This window comes from Grampus griseus (genome assembly GCF_964374135.1).
Source record: "Grampus griseus genome assembly, chromosome: 8".
NCBI classification, from domain to species: Eukaryota; Metazoa; Chordata; class Mammalia; order Artiodactyla; family Delphinidae; genus Grampus; species Grampus griseus.
In genome coordinates this window covers 17,791,150-17,809,093 of record NC_139002.1, presented here as the reverse complement: position 1 = coordinate 17,809,093, position 17,944 = coordinate 17,791,150, and the positions used below count along the sequence as shown (strand labels likewise).

Here is a 17,944-nt window from a genome sequence, read left to right as displayed (position 1 = left end):
TCCGTGTCAAGGGGAGTGTGCAACCCTTCCCTTCATTTTATCCCTCCTCCTTGCTCCTGTCATTTTTAAAGTAAGATATTTAGTGGCATACAATGTAGGTTTTCATTTCCTTTTTAAAAAATAGTTATTTTCTAAAAGGACATAATTTATACAGCATTCAAATCCATTATCTGTCATTTTACTCTGTTCTTATCCTGATTAATATCCATCCATCTTAGATGAGGTAGAGAGAGGTTTCCAAAAATCTTCATGTAGCAAAATGGGCCAAGGTTGAACTGAGTATACTTAATACCAATCCTATCAGGTTAGATTTGCCTCGAAGGTAGTCTCATTTCCCCAGAGTAGAGTAATTCTTAATCTGAGGTCCATGGACCAGCTCAGGATGTCCTGGTGATAAACTAATGTTTATCACTGATAGTATAAGAAATCTTTTTAGGTGGCAAAGGAAAGGACATTAAAAAATAATAGTTGTATATTTATCTTAAAGTTTACTAGATAGAATATACATAGCAAATAAAACTCATAATTTTACAGGTGTTTTTACACAGGTCTTGGTTAGGTTAAAGCAATAAAATGACTTAAAAATTCTAAATATGATACGAACACAGATGACCCGTGGATTTGGTAAAACTTGTGAAAGTGGCCCTTGAATACCTAAAATTAGGAAAACTGTAAATACACCCCTTATACTGGAAGTAAAATGTGGTGAATGTCATCATTTCCAGCTCTATAGCTGTCAAAGGATTTTAAAGGGGTCAACGATCCCCAAAAGTTTAAGAACTGCTGAGTCCAGAGTTTGGGCCAATTAAAAAATAATGGTCTAATGTTACTCCTCAAAGAGTATCCAAAATAATTCACCATCCATGCACACTGGCTACTGAATCTCAGGCATTCAAGTATCTCTTCTTTTTACATGGCCATCAAGAATGTATGTATGTGTATAACTGAGTCACTCTGCTGGACAGCAGAGACTGGCACAACACTGTAAATCAACTATACTTCAAAAAAAAAAAAGAGAGAGACATGGTGTGGCTTGTCTGCAGAGAGGGGCCTCCTATGGGGGGAATGGAGCTGAACCCCCAACACCACTGGCCAAGGTCTGAGAAAGTTCTAGTGCCCAAAGACTGAGTGCCTTGAGCACCTGAGGCACGAGGCTTTTTGTTGTCCATAGCTGCTGGTGTTCAAGAAGAGTAAAGCTGGTAGGTGATGAAGTAGAGAATTCCAATGTGTCTGAAGATGCTACGTAAGGAATTCCTGGCTGACTCCGCAAATTTTTCAGTAGTGCTCTAGAGAGGGAGGGTAGTGACCTGTCAGGTGACTTTCTTGAGCATGAAGCATCCTATTAAGATGCCAGATGGGACTCTAAACTCCATTCAGATTAACACATTGCTTTGTAATCCTTAACCTTCTTTTATGCAAAAAGACATTTTTCCTATATACATTCCAAGAAATGGAATATCAAAGGATAAAATGTTTGTGTGGCTTACGCTGGGTAAAAGAACAGAGTCTCCCATAAAAAGGTGCCATGTTAAAGTTAAAAATGACCCAGGGATGTGTCTTCAATTTGGGGAAGGCATTAAAGTCACCTTCCTGCAGTTAAGGGCCAGCAGTACTTTGTAAGACTGAAGTCAAATGGATTCAGATACACAGCTTTATTCCTTTTCTTAGAAGGACAAATCTCACTTGAATCTTCAAAAGAAAAGGCTTTATAAAGATCATTGGCAAGTCTTCCAAGGGGTAGGAGGTGTGGTGCTTGAAATATTTTGCATTTGGGAATGAGTGTAATTTTGTAGGTGGGTGGGGCTATATTCTATTTAGAAGATACTCTGGGAAACTAAGAGTTTAGGGGTGGGAACTGGGTGAACAGCTACTCAGGTCTCACAAAGGAGCTAATGTATTATTAAAGCTAATGGGCCCCTACAAGGAAAGTTAATGGATATTAAGTTTGCTTAAATGAATTACATATTAACAAAGTCACAAGAAATCTACTATCTGCCAATTTAGATAATATCTGATCTTTTCTGTTTTCCCATTATAGGGACATTACACCACAATAGTTTTAGTGATATGAAAATTATAAGCATGATGCCCATAATGAAGCTACATAATGAAGTAGATGAAATGAATTAACAAGAAAAACTGGCATTACGTAATGTTCAATTGAGCCAAGCTCACGAAGTGGAATGGGATGGCTTTGTAGAAGCAACTTTTTATAACTTTCTCCATCCCCTGTTTTGCTCAGGCAACCTAAGCAGGTGATACAAATCATAGGGGGATTCATGGTGCCCACCCCTGCCACCACCAAATACATACCTAATTCCTAACCTCTGGAACCTGTGACTGTGGCCTTATTTGGAAAAAGATTCTTTGCAGATGTAATTAAGTTAAGGATATTGAATTGAGACCATTCTGGGTTACCCGGGTGGGCCCTAAGTCCAATGACAAGTGTCCTTATAAGAGACACACAGAGAAGAGAAGAAGGCCAGGTCAAGATGGAGACAGAGAGTGGAGTGATGTGGCCACAAGCCAAGGAACACCTGGAGCCACCAGAAGCCAGAAAAGGCAAGGAAGGATCCTCTCCCTAGGGCCTTTGGAGGGAATTTGGCCCTGCCGACACCTTGATTTCAGACTTCTGTCCCCTAGAACTGTGAGAGAATAAATGTCTGTTGTTTATTAAGCCATTAAATTTGTGGTAATCTGCTATGACAGCCCTAGAAAATTAATAGAATAATTCATAGAGAGTAATGCTTTTCCTTTATCTGATGCCCAATCATTGACATCCAAACAAACTCTAGTAACATTTTCACTAGGCACACCCAAAGGCCACCTGGAATTTTGCAGAGGCCAAGTTACAGAAGTCTTTTGATAAAAAGTGAGAAGCTGGCTACTCAGCCACAACTTTGGTGCAAGGATAATTTTGTGCAGAAAACAGACATTTTTTCCACAAGTAGGAGAGCCCAGAGGAGAAGATGAGGAGAGCATCTTTAGTCCATAGGGCACAGTGAGAAGAAACCTCACTCACCACGATCCAGCTTTTACTGATGAAGCCATCAAGACCGCGGCACTCATCCCAAAGAGTTCCACTTTTAAACTCATCGCTATAATTTAAGCTAAAATAGAAGAGAACTTGCAATCTAAAACAAGATGCTGATGTTCAGTGGGAATAAAATCCCTTCTATAAAAAAATTCAGCACTTATGATGGGGTTAATAAAGCTGGGGGCGGGGGGCGGCTGGAATTACCCTAGATTTTGAAGTTGGCATAGAAATGATTACAGTCAATATTCACTAAATTTAATTAATTAAGTCATGCACTAGAGCAGATGGAATCATTTTCAAGTTTTACATTTGGGTTAAATGTAGTATTTTCAAAATCCTCATTGGCACTCTATAATATGGCAGTGTTTCAGTAGAATAATCCTTTGATTATTTTTCTACCAAGACAACAAGATGAAAATTCCACCTAAACTATATAAAAACATATGTATTCAATAAGTGGCTTCTGAAGTGTTTTTAAAGAACTGCTACTCTATACCCTCAGGATAAAATACTTGGGTAATGCTATGGTTTGAGTGTTTGTGTCCCCCCCCCCCCCGCAAAAACTTATACGTTGAAATGCTGATCCCCAATGTGATGGCGTTAGGAGGTGGGGCCTTTGGAAGGTGATTAGGTCAGGAGGTTCGTGAAACCCTCATGACTGGGATTAGTGCCCTTATAAAAGAGGCTGCAAAGAGCTCTCTAGCCCCTTCCACCATGTAAGGACACCGTGAGAAGGCGCCAGCCATGAACCAGGAAGAGGGACCTCACTGGAACTTGACCATGCTGGTACCCTGACCTTGGACTTCCCAGCCTCCAGAACCGTGAGCAGTAGATATCTGTTGTTCATAAGCCACCAGCCTGTAGTAGTTCGCACAGCAGCCAGAAAGGACTAAGACAGGTACTCACACTGTACTTCTAGATACCGCTGGGTCTGCAAGTTTCCAGTGACGGCAGGGTGCTCCACCTGACAGATCACCGGGACCCCGTCATCCTCCTTGTGCACCTTCAGCATCAGCTGACTAGTCACGGTGTACATGTCTGACCACTCCTCCACCTCCGATTTGCCTGGGGGGACATACCAAGAAACCAGAGCTGAGTGAGTCTCACTCTTTTCTTAAATATCCTCCCCTCCCTCCCTCTGCCCCAACGTTACTATTTTAATAAACATAATGGAAGTCACTCCAGATAAGGGTAATCTGGGGGTAGATAACTGATAAAAGGATAATTTCCTACTTTTCAGCCTTGCAGGATAGTATTTAAGATAATCAACTCTACATACTATTTACTATTTTTATTTAAATATATGTTTCTTCTGTCTTAAATTTTCCCACAAAAAAGCAGCTGAAAGTTGACCCATTTTGACATTTGACTGCTCAGGCCCTAGAGAGGAAGAAAAGAGAAGTGCTTTTTCCCCCTACAACCATCTGAACTTAACACATCTACTAGGCTGTAATGCGGTTTAAAAATTCCAGGACGTCATCCAAATCCCTTAAGTAATTTCAATCAGGAGTAAAGATATAAACAACCCCCTTTGCCCACGCCCATCAGCAATTAACAGGGAAAGCAACAACAATTAAATGAAATTGTAATTGAAATGTTTAAACTCTGAGACTTTTGGAAGAACACAAAAAAATGCAGTGGCAGTGGGTAGAGCAAAGTAAGATATAGGCTTCAGGCCAGAAGGGAGCCACGTCCAAGAACACCCAGAAAAGGGGGGGAGGAGGCTTCCGGATGGGATGAATAGGCCAAGGAGGCCCCTTTCCTGAACTCAGCACTCCCTGGGACATGACGCACCATTAACTTTCTTTTAATGTTTTGTACTTATTGGTACACATTTAATGGCTCAATTCACTTAGACAGAAAAGCAGAGGGGAAATGAGAAATTCCTTCCTTCCAAAGCCATACCTAGGAAATAGGAGATTAAAACAGAGCAAGCTTTTTGAAACTTAAGCCATTATATATAGATTTTTCTGTTTCTAGATATAGATTTTTATATCCTCTTTCTAAAAGGACTTTCTTTTCTTCCCGGAACTATTTATTTATTTAACAAGCACATACAGAGCACTTACCTTGGCCCAGACACTAGCCCCATGCTTTACAAATATTCACTCATTTCATCTTCATAAGAATCACACAAGGTATGTAAATATTAATATCCCCATTTTAGAGGAAATTGAGGCACACAGCAAGCATTTCTGTCAAATGATCAGAGGAGTTCAGGCCCTGAGTCCTCTGTCCTGGGTACTACTTGCAAGGCAACCTTTTGCAAAGAAAGGAATCGGAATGCAGACATGCATGAGGAACTTAGGATAACTGGCAAAAAGAGAGTCAAAAATAGGGGCTAGGCTGTATCCTTCAGCCGATGCAGCGGCTAAGAGGGCAGATGTCCGAGGATCCAGGAATCAAATCTGGATGGCCCGGTACTGAGGGAGAGACAATAGGAGCAGGGTTAAAAAAGTTGCCTGTGCTGCCAGCACAAAGTCAGAAACGTTGCAGAAGAATAGGCTGCTGACATGGGCAACTGAATCACAGACTTCTCAAGAAGGGTGGTGCCTGCAAGTTCGCTATGAAGATAGATTCTCAGCTGCTTAGCACAAGCACCCTTGCAGGAATGCCCATTGTCAAAACAACCAATAGTCCAAGAGATGTTAGAATGACTTGGTATTCACCATGGCCAAGACTGCTATACTTTTTTTTTCAAGGTGTAACACAAGAATCTGGGGTCCTGACCCACCCTGGGTCACAGGGTAAAAGCAAGGAGAACTAAGGGTACAGACATGGCCAGCCTGAGCTCAGGGGATACCTCAGTGATTCTAACTGGTCTAGCGAGCTCTAGTTTACAGGTCTGGTTCTCTCTGAGCCTCTGAGTAAACACCTAGCAGCACATATCACCATGAACCCTCAAACGACAGAATGAGGATATGAATTAGAACAGTAAAATGCCGTTATGCTTTGGGCTCAGACACACTTACTAACTGATTGCAAACCATATGTTAGGTTGGCCAAAAAGATCAGTTAAGAAATACATTGTTTGATAAAGTTCTTGGTGAAAATGAAAAATGTGTCTTTCATTTTTGCTTATAACAGAACGGACTTTTTGGTCAACCCAATATAAATGAGCATTTTTGTTCAGGGGTGTGTTTTGCATTTGTCTTTAACGTCCACAAAGATATACTCCTGCTGGGATCGAGTGTGGACTGGCTTCCTCAGTACCAGGCAATTCGCATCTTACCTTTGAGCTCCTTGTTCCCTTTGAACCACCTGATGGTCGTGGCTGGTTTGCTGGCCATGGCAGTGCAGTTGACTTCAATCTCCTCACCTTCCACCGCAGTGTCTTTCTGGATATCGATCATCAGATTACGTGGTGGGACTACAAATTAAACATGTGTGCTTTTTAAACACAGAATCTATTTCTGGGCATATTCTTCTATTCATTAGAAACTAGGACCATTGCTCTCAAAAAAAGGAGATAACAATAGACATTCCTGATGGGAATTTAAAACAAACTGCCACTGGAGGAAACAGAAGAAAGACAAAGTCATTACCAAATAAAGCGAGTTACGTAAAATCCCTTACTTCAGAATTCGTCCTAAAGTTATCTGATAAAATGACCAGTCTTCCACTCCTATCAGTGACCAAGTTATAAAAATATAGATACTAGATTTGCTATCAATCGGTCATTAGAAAATTGACCAGAAAGCAGATATAAAAGCAAGAGGAGTAAACACTATTGACATTATCCTCCTTACCTGGAAGTCTCTGAGAGGAATATTTGTCCTTAAACTCAACCCTTGGATTTCAATCTTCATATGAAAGATTCCAAAGTCAACCAGCAAAGATCAAAAACATGGAGTCCCGTAAAAGAATCACTCCCCATAAATATACACAGAAAAACTGTGCCTCAGAGCCACTTCCATTCAATTCAAATTATTTATAGAGATCTAGAATATGATCTTGACCTCTGATGGATGGCGTAGTAATAAGATCCTTTAGCTATGAAGATGTAGTAATGTAGGAAACGCCAGTTAATTTGTAATGATTTTCTATTTCTAGATTTTCTGAAATCTAAAGCTGCAAATTTTAGAAACCAAAGGTGGAAAAGACGATTGAGTGTAGGTTAGATTTCCACCTCAGAATTAAAACCACTCTTGTCTAAGCATATTAAACATATATGTAATAAAATGATTAGAATAAAATATTTGGGGGCTAAAATGCTGAATATCAAATAAAGAGTAATGACGGTGGTTGATAAAGAAAGCGTGTTATCTTTTCGGAAACTGAGTTGAAAATGAAACCATATAAGTGCAACCTTATGTCAAGACTGAGCTTCTTGAAATAAAAATCAATAAGAATACTGAATTCAGCAGACTGAATCTAAAAATATATGTCCTGACCACCATGAATAAGCAAAGATGGTTCTAAGACTTATGATTAATAAGTTTCTCAACTCAGAAGAGAAACAAGAAATTAAATATGTATAAACATGCCATCCTGATGATCAAGTTGAATAATAAATCTCTGATACTGCTTCAATAAATTATGGGATTAAACCATGTATTTGAGATTTCCAACTGTTCTAGTCCAATGTGAAAATTCTACCCACAGGAAGACTTTTACACTGAATTGAAGCAGTTGAAAATTTCTATAGAGAATTATGGAAAAGGAAAAGGAAAATGATTTATTGTGTATGTTTCTCAGCAAGATAGTTGGTAGGGGGAGTGTAACTATTGGAGCAAAATCACGTCTCTTCTTTGTTCCCTGTATCACAGGAAGCTAACACAGTTGCTCAACTGGACGTGTTGCTAAAGTGATGTGGCCCCAATGAGTAGTTAAATATGGCAAAGAACTACCCTAGTTTACATTTTAAGAAAAAATAAGCATAAAGAGAGATAGTCTAACATCCAATTTGGAGTTGCACATCTGCCAACATTTTAAGAGACAGAAAGGCAGGTATAAAAGTAAACGGGATGATTTGGCTAGCTATTTCCTCAACGCAGTTTATCCTTCCTAGATGACAATCAGGTAGGTTAAAGATTTTCATTACACGTACCTAGACAGCTGATATGGGGTACACAGAGAGACTAGATGTTTACGCCCAACAAATACTACTAAATTCTGTGTGCCGTATAGTAGGAATATTGAAAAAAATGCTTTTGTTAGAGCAAATGTCAGAGGAAAAGACTGTCCAAGCCTAAAGAAAATAAGATCTTGGTGAGCTATGGGGAACAGAAGAAGAGGCTTAGATAAAAAGGGAATAATTAAGGAGTGAAAGAGCTAGGAATGTCCTCCCAACAAATGTAGGGCTGAAAGTCAAACAGTATTAATTCTTTTCAAGGTCCAGGCAGAAATAAAAATGGAGTGATGAAAATAATTTCTGATATTGACATGTGCAATGGTTTTCAATGAGAAATGTAATTGAGTAATGTAATTGATGGGATACTACTCAATTTAAGCAAACTTAAATTGAGATGGGATACTCACAGAAGGGTTCTCTTCGGATGAGAAAAAGAGGGCAAATAGCTAAAGGTAATGTGTAATACACAAGGCTCTCTTCCTTGGAAAATACTACAGGATGGGACAGAGCAGATTTCAGTATGCATGGATAACTTTGGGAGAAACACTTTGATGGTCATTCTGTGGTAACCTGGGAATCTTCCTGATGGGAATAGATCCAGGAGCTGTTAAAAGGTTCCAGCAAATATCAATTGTCAGGTCTTGACGGCATTAAGGTTCAAACATAGTCTTTGTCAGATATTAGTTTTCTGTGTGTTCCTGGGTATCTTTCCTTCATCCTCTCCTTTCTCGTGTTGAGTCTGAAGATACTGGAGAGCTCTCTCTCCTCCTCACAGGCTTCTTCTAACCTCCACTAGCAATTCACCTTCAGTGGTACTTCTTAGTAGAGGAAGTACTTAATTCTCTCCATCAGATGGAGAAGGTCATAAGGATGATGGCGTGCTCTTTTCACATTATCAATAATGTCTGCTACTTCAAAGTAAGGAAATGGTGGGGCTTCCCTGGTGGCACAGTGGTTGAGAGTCTGCCTGTTGATGCGGGGGACACGGGTTAGTGCCCCGGTCCAGGAGGATCCCACATGCCGCGGAGTGGCTGGGCCTGTGAGCCATGGCCAGTGAGCCTGCGTGTCCGGAGCCTGTGCTCCACAACGGGAGAGGCCACAACAGTGAGAGGCCCGCGTACCGCAAAAAAAAAAAAAAAAAAAAAAAAAGTAAGGAAATGGCAAGTGGTACGTATAAATTAGGCCAGAGGAAAATTTACCAATGTCTCTTAGATTTTGTTTGGGGGTTGAGAGTGTGAATGGCAGCAAATAGGTCCTTATCTAGATTACCTGTTGCTTGGTTTTATCCATGTTAATACCTCCTCTACTGCAGCAGATATAATCTACACTTCCCTAATCCTTCCCAGTGATTCCTGTACTAATGCTAGCTCCTCCTGGAGAGCTGACATCACCTGTAACTTGACAGCCAAGGTAGACATGTGGAAAACTTCAAAAGTGGTGGAAAATATGACCAGTGTAGAAAAATAAAGGACTTGTTTATTGTTGAGAAGAACATCCTGAGAAATGGCTGAATGACTTTTTCCAAGTCCATAAACAGTTTTCTCAAGACTGTGACCAGTATTACTGATCTTTACGAAGGTTAGAAGAAGAAAGAATCAAATGTAGTAGGAGCTGTTTGGTTTACAAATATAAAATAAAATGTGAGTCATAATGGTTCACTGATATCAGTTATAAAGTTAACTTCTCTCAGATTTTTTTTTAAAGCAAGAAAGCTTTAGAAAATATAAATGAAGTGATTTAAGTCTATCTTTCTGAAAAAAGGGGGGGTAGGACAAGAAAATCTTAAAGTTTATTTTGGTCTATTCATTCTCCCGTTTTTCCCTTTAACTTCATAATGTCTACTCAAATACGAAAGCAGTTAGTAAGGTATCAAAATCCATTTATAAGAAAAAAATGAATTAGAACTGCTACTAACCAGAGAATACACTTATACATGGTCCACTAAACAGACATATTTAGTGAAAACTGCCTGCAGCCATTAATGAAAACAACCAAAGATATATCTAAGGAGGTGCATAAAGATGGAAACTTGAATAAAAGTCACGTAGAGGGAAATACTAGAAAATAGCAAAGAAATGTTGACGTTCTTCTTAGCTAACTTCACATCTATAAGAGTGCTAATTATAAACATTACGCCTACAACATTAAAAAAAATCAGCAATATCAAGATGAGTCACGTTAATTACAACAAAAGAGGAGACTTAAAGCTGATCAGTATGTGGAATCTCACCCTAAGACCCTTTAAAATAATTAGGTTCTCCTGCTCCTGGAATCTTGAGTGAACACTAATCTTAGAAGGACAGGACTGTAATAATATTAGCTACTATTATCAGTAACTATACTAATGTTAAAGCAGCATATTCTCTCTCTCACTCATCTCCTTTCATGAACAGTAGTAGGATCTGGAGAAAGAAACAAACTCATCACAAGTGGGAGAAGTGAATGAATATCCTAAAAGGCATCCAAAGGCATGCAAAATATCACAGGGGAGTTTTCAGTTTTTACATGGATAAGATAATAAACAGAATAGTAACTAACAAATACCCATCTCTATGTCTTATAATTATGCTGAAATTTTTGCTGAATGCTTCAAACAACTAATAAAGATGCATGCACTAAAATGAGCATCTTCATCCGATCAGGAAGTTTGACAGCTGTGTAAGTACATATGTGGTCCTTTTCAGAGAACCACAGATAGAAACGAAGATGATGCTAATAGATCATTCTTCATTCATTATGGTACCTGAAAACTCTAAACCTTAGGAGGAAGCTTTGAATACATGAGTATCAGTGGAAACTGTCAGATTTTGGAATATGAAAGACTCAAGTGCCGATGACAATAATTTGACTCCGTCAAGGAATCCTAGAATAAATTCAGTGGAAGGAATATTAAATGAATGCATAATACCTGCAAAAAGAGCATTTACCAGCATTACTTTCAAGTATATTTAAGTTAATGTTTCTATACAATACAAGCAAGGAACCTATTATTTCTAGAATAATCAGACCTCCAAAAGGATTACAGGCATAATGCTTCTCAAAAGCCTAGTGCTGGGTGTATTCCGTCCAACTGGCCCAGTCTAGCGAGTCTGAGAACAAATGTACCAAACACTGAAAACTGACAGGCAGTAACTGCTTGTCAAAGACCAGATACACTCCTGCAAACAAAAGATGTGCACCTTCAGGGAGAAAATCTTGAAACAGCAGCCTTCAGGATTTTGTTGAAAACAACCTAGACTGGAAGACCCAGAGGTTCTGAGGCAGAAGAGTAAGGTCTGTTTCGAAGTCTAAGATTCTTGATTCTCACCATGTGCTTTGTAAGCTGGGGCAAGACGACTAACCTCTATTATTATCATCTCTTTCTTTGAAATAAAGACATCCATACTTAAAGGTATATGTAGCGAAACATTCTGAATATGCAAAATGCCGTTAAGTATATTCCATCTAATTGCCGTCACTTTTGTGGACACACCATAAACAATGGTGGGTCAATGGGAAGATGGCCTATTTGAAGTTTATGCAGCTGATGACTTACTCCAACAAGCAAACAGTGTTTCAAAGACCTCTCCAGAAAACTTTCGGTACATCTGCCAAATTCCAAAACGGTCATCCTAGCCAAACCTTCCACACTTACTATTTCTGCAGATCTAATAGGGATCAAAGGCGCAATTAGAGATAAACACGTACACATCACCAAACATAGACCACAGCAGAAGCAACATGGCCAGACATGAAAGCTGACTGTCTAAAATCAGTGTTCCTCTTATCAATAACATATATGTCAGCATTAGGGATATGTTTTTAGTTTAATGAATTAAAAAAATGTTCCCTATTACAGCTGTGTTTACATAAAGTAATGAGGCAGCAGATCAATACATACACCCATGAATACATATATGTTCACACACACTAAGCAAAAACAGCCTTCATAATTATCTTTCCCCTTTAATCTTCATATCGTTACACTGAAAAGCTGCAGTCTGCCGCCTCAGATAGGCTTTGATTCATCATCTTTCCGAAGGTATAAATCAGAGATCTTGCCTCATGCTATAGTGTAGGTCCTTGAAAACTCAGTTTCAAAAATCCAAATTGGCTGGTGTTAGGCACTGTAGTATATGTTTGTCTAAAAGGTGACTAGTTCAGACCACCTTCACCACAGGAGTATCTGCTGACTCTATCAAAACATACACATGGAAACCTGGCTACCGGGATTCTGCTGAAAGTCGCACTCTAGCCATCATTCGTGAAGACACTTAACCCGCTAGAGGTAGAGGTGTACTCAGCAGCCGATCCACGGTCCTCGCTTATTATCAGCCTTCTCTTTTACATCTAATGGTTGCAATTTGTGGCAAAGTATGCGTTCATGGGGTATGATTTTTACAGCATAATCTTGAGTGGGAGCAATAAATGAGGCAATAAGTCAAGCCGAAGAAAAGGAGATCAACAATATTAAACGAGATGTAACTCAGAAGGAAAAATCATTAAGTGGCTTTCATATCAGAGCTCTGCCACAGGGTGCAGATGTGGTAGCCTGTTTCCCCCTCTACTGCACAGAAGGGGGGAAAAAAAAGTCCTGGGAGGTAGAAGCAACGACATTACATGTGGTGAGTGATTCATTTGAGGGCTCTAAATTCTCTTGATCTTTGCTTCTGAAGCTTGAGGGTTGAAACCCAAGAGCAGGGGAAATCTAGAGAGCCTGCTGATTGCCATTCCTTAGAGTGTTTGGTAAAATAGGCTATTTTTAAAATTCAGCAAGATGGGCGCTGAGTCTTCCTAAAACAGTAAAATTTACCGTTAACCTTTTCCTAGCTGCTGGAAGCCATCTGGCAGTAAGTACCACCCCCTCGTTTCCCAGGACAAGCCCTGGTGCATTGCTTACCCAGGACTGTGATCGTGGTATAACTTTCCTGAGGGGGGTCAGTGTAGAGCTGGCAAAAATATCTTCCTTCGTCAGAAATTGAGACATTTGTCAACGACACTTTGAGTTCACTGCTTGAAAAATTCAGCAGCTGGAACCTGCTGTCCTTCAAAGCTGGAAAACAAAACACAGAGTTAGTGTTGTGGGAAAGACGACAGTCTATTTGCCTTCCCGAGGGGAGGCAAAAGGCAGGTGACTAGAAAGGCAGCTACAGAGCAGACACACGGATTAAATCTTTCTGCACCTGGTGGGTACTTCTTTGTGCTTCTTGAGTTCCTAGTTAGGGCTTCTGCAATAACTGTTTGTAGACACATATATATATATATCCCTGCCCAAAAAGGAAACTCACACACATGGGTGTGTGTGTCTGTGTACACACGCATATCCCTTGCTGTCAGTTTTGAGCACTTATTCATAAATGGTTTCGGATCGTCTATCGGAGACAGGCAGAATGAGAACAGGAGGAAAGGGCAGGCAATGAGCCCCCTTTGGCACTGAAATTTCAGGGAGTAGAACCTACAGGCTTTTAAATTGCCTCTAAAAATCTGAGGCCTTAAAAGAAATAGAAGTTCTAATATTATGAGAGAAAATTTTAAAAAAGCATTATTAGTAATTGCAAAAGCAAAATGAAAATCATTAAAAAAAAACTTTATAGCAAAACAATCCAATTTAACTCTGATGCATCTTTGTGTTTCATGTGGTTTGAGGTGGCACTGCCAAAAGGCCATGGCCTGGGGCCTACAGGGGCCTTAAGACCTGACCCCATTTCCTAACTGCACTCAGCTCCACGGGGATGAAACTGGTTAGGCATAAAGTAGGAAGTCAGAGTCATCCCAAAAGTAATGTATGCGGGCTTTTTATTGATGTCTAATATTCACTTTTAAAATCCTTATATTAATTTGGCAAAGGCTAGATCAGTATATACTAATGACAAAAATTCATTCTAACAATGAGAAGCTGGCTTCTCTCCTTTTACCCTCCATAGTCCTCTTAATGTTCCTTATGTTCATAACTCTTTCCACAGGTCATGAATGTTCTGAGGTGTTGGGGAGAATGGGGACAAGTGGGCAGGAGGCGACATGCCTGACACCTACTTTGGTTAGGCACCAATGCTCTCAAATCGCAATTTTTCGAAAGACCTGATTCTTGCTCTTGCCAAACCCTGACACCCATTTGAACCATTGCTATGATATACAATTAAGTTTCGATTACTGGCTTTTGTGATCTTATATTTGGAAGGATTTCAGCACATGGGCACCTCCATCTACCACAGGCTATGATGACAGGAGATTTGGTTTTGTCTTTATAGGCACAGATTGCCTAGGAAACTTCAGTCTTCAAACCAAACAGATTACCTTTGAGAATGCTATATTTTCCTTGCTTTACCCTATTTGAGTTGTTTGTGTCAGCTAAGTATTTGGGACTCAACGGCAATTCACCTTGAATTACTACAATCAATTCCTATTGCAAAGGAAGACTGCCTTACTTTTAAAAAAGGACCATTCAAGGTTTCTATTAAGTAGGAAGATTATGATTGCACGTCTCTTCTTTCCTCTGAAGAACTGATTAAACTTTAAGCATCTAACATTAAATTAAAAAAAAGAAAAAAAGAAAAAAAGAAAAAAAAGGAGGCCTTGGCAATCTCTTTATCAAGACAACGTGTAGGAAAAAAAGTTGCCATCTAATGCTATAGAGATGGAAACTTACGCCGGAAGTCCCTGAAATAAATGGTCTGTCTGTTGGGATTCAGTAGTTGGATAACAGAGTCGTCACTCTTGTTGACCTGGCAGCTGATGGTTGCAACTTCTCCCTCGATCACTGTCACATCTTTCGTAAACAAATTCTGTCCATCACCTTTAGAAAAAGGAGAAAAAAAATTCCATCAATTAAAATTTGTTTAATAGGATCAATTAAAATGAGAAACAAGAAGTGAATTAGAAAGAAACAAGAAGTGAATTAGAAAATAGACACGATGGGAATTCCCTGAAGGTCCAGTGGTTAGGACTCCGAGCTTTCACTGCCAAGGGAGCGGGTTCACGCCCTGGTCGGGGAACTAACATCCCACAAGCTGCGCGGCCAAAAAAGAAAATAGACAGGAGGAGTCACATTTGGTAAGGCTCACACACCTCTCTCCAATAGTCCACAAAACGAGTCTATTAAGCTGAGCTAGATCTAGGGGCAAAATACAACTAAGCCTGGAATCAACGTGCTGTCAGAAGTTGTGATGTCCATGCTCCAGCCTCCAGTGTTTTTACTAGCCAAGTAGTATGCTGGAGACGTATGGAAAGGTAAGAGTATTGGCTGTCATGAGGAACAGCAGCTCCCACAAACGGAGTAGGGGAAACATGTATACATCAGCCTTCCTTATCTGCGGGTTCGGCATCCGCAGATTCAACCAACCACAGATCGAAAATACTAAAAAAAAAAAAAAATTCCAGAATGTTCCCCAAAGCAAAACTTGAATTTGCACGACAGCAACTATTTACATAGTGCTTACATTGTTTTTACCACTATTTACATAACATTTACATTGTATTGGGTATTATAAGTAACCTAGAGATGACTTAAAGTATACATTTCTTTTTTTTTTTTTTTTTTTTTTTTTTTTGGGTACTCGGGCCTCTCACTGTCGTGGCCTCTCCTGTTGCGGAACACAGGCTCCGGACGCGCAGGCTCAGCGGCTGTGGCTCACGGGCCCAGCCGCTCCACGGCATGTGGGATCTTCCCGGACCGGGGCACAAACCCGTGTCCCCTGCATCGGCAGGCGGACTCTCAACCACTGTGCCACCAGGGAAGCCCTAAAGTATACCTTTTATAGAAAGGACTTGAGGATCCTGAGGTTTTTGGTGTCCGTGGGGGTCCTGGAACCAATCCCCCATGGATACCAAGCAATGACTGTACTGAACCTCAGCTCAAATGCCCTTGAGCTATTTGGTCACCTCACAGAAAACTCAAGGGGTCACTTAATAGAAGTAGGTGGGAGGGCTCAGTAAACAATCTCACCTTGTTAGTGGATGTCAAGATTCCCAAAGTATAGGCAGTTCCGTTATTTATTGCGTAGGGGTGGGGACCTGACTATGACCTTTTGGAAACTCAGTAAAATCCTGGGAAGCCTTACAGTTCACTTTATTACTCTGTTCTCAGAAACTACATCTTCATGTAGTTTCAGGACTGCTCCAGGCAGTCCTGAACCACGCCCCTTCTACAGACTACCCCCTTCCAGCCATTTAGAAAATCTCTTACAGAACATGTCAAAAAGTCTAGGGTTTCAGATCCACTGATATCTGGATTATCTCCAGATCTGCTCTACTTTGTTACTTCTAGGATAAGTGACAGTAGCCAGGGCCCCTCATAAATGTCCTAAACGATCCACAGCACAGGTAGGAGGAGAGGAGACTTCAAAAGCAAAAGATGAAATAATTGTTGAATGTCCAATTCCACACCAGGCATAGCAGGGGATTTAGTAGTATAAGATATTGTCCTAGCCTCTAAGAAGCTGCAATGTTGGTGAAAACTGATCCCTAATTCCCACTTACAGAACAAAAAGTATAATATAGGCAATAGGTACAATGGTCAATCAGGGAGGGGACAAGAGACATTGCTTTTTAGCTGTAAGATTTTAGGGAAACTATTTAAAGTCCCTGAGACAATGTCTCATCTGTAAAGTGGGGATAGTAATTAAAAGCTATCTCACAGAGCTGTTGGGAGGATTAGGAAAGATAATCAGGGACTTCCCTGGTGGCACAGTGGTTAAGAATCCACCTGCCAATGAAGGGGACACGAGTTCGAACCCTGATCTGGAAAGATCCCACATGCTGCAGAGCAACTAAGCCCGTGCGCCACAACTACTGAGCCTGCGCTCTAGAGCCCGTGCTCCACAGCGAAGAGCAGCCCCCGCTCACAACTAGAGAAAGCTCGCGCGCAGCAACCAAGACCCAACGCAGCCAAAAATAAATACATAAATAAACAAATTTAAAGAAAAAAAAAGAAAGATAATCAGTGTAAAGCATTTAGCACTGTGGCTATCTTTCGTAAAACTGAATAAATGGTAGCTGCTATCATCATCACCACCATCACTTCTCTAGATGTCAAATCCCAACTAAGCAACTGTACGTGTTGCCAGTAGTGTGGATACAAGAATGAAAGCTCACGGTCCCTGCTCTCAAGGAGCTCTCTATGTAATTATATATCAACTCGGGGTGGCTTATTCACTCTCTAAAAAAAACCTGTCACATTAAGAAACAAAGGTCAAAGATAAGTACTATTCTAAAAAAAAAAAATGAGACCGCATAAATAGAGACGCAATTTGAGTAAATGGAGGATTTCCACCTGCTCTCATATTTCTGCTGAAGGATCCTTTCTTGGCAGGACACAGTTGGGAAGTGTGAGAAGGGACGTCTAAGATGGCTTTAAGCCAAATCCACCTAGAAATAGACCAGCCTACGGGAGAGGATTAGAAAAGAGGCAACTAGAGGGATAAGGAAAAAATTATTAGAGGCACAGATAAACAAAAATTCTTGAAGCTTGAGGAGCAGAGCAAAAGCAAACCCAACCTTGAGACCTCTGATCCAGGGAAGTAACCTGGGTGTGAGAACGAGGCCCACAGGGCTTGTAGCAAGTGTAAAGGTAAATCTTCCCTAGCTTGATCCAGCAGTGAAAGCTTAGTGGGCTGAAGAGTGTTAGAGAATAATATCAAAGAGGAAGAGTGATCAGAGGAGACGAAGTCATGCTTATTTTTTCCTCAGTGGGTCACCGTGACAAACACAGAATTCAGAACCAAGCTGGGGGGAGCAGTTTATTCTCAGATCTGAGACTAAAACAAGGGAAGGGGAATTCCTGCCAATTGAGCAAGCTTTTCAAGGTGGTTTTGCTGGCCCTGGCGGGGAGGTCTGTACAGAAAGGACAATACCCCATT

At 40.4% G+C, this 17,944-nt stretch overlaps 1 protein-coding gene across 3 annotated transcripts in view; it reads right to left on the bottom strand.

The window, feature by feature from the left end:
• Positions 1-17,944, bottom strand: part of CADM1 (cell adhesion molecule 1) — a 336,130-nt gene that overhangs the window by 52,785 nt on the left and 265,401 nt on the right. For all 3 annotated transcript variants that reach the window (XM_082660638.1, XM_082660636.1, XM_082660637.1), the window contains exons 2-5: positions 14,737-14,883; positions 12,991-13,143; positions 6,270-6,407; positions 3,944-4,102 (exon numbers count right to left, since the gene is read on the bottom strand). In XM_082660638.1, the coding sequence (XP_082516764.1) occupies positions 3,944-4,102; positions 6,270-6,407; positions 12,991-13,143; positions 14,737-14,883 (597 nt within the window). The remainder of the gene's footprint in view (positions 1-3,943; positions 4,103-6,269; positions 6,408-12,990; positions 13,144-14,736; positions 14,884-17,944) is intronic.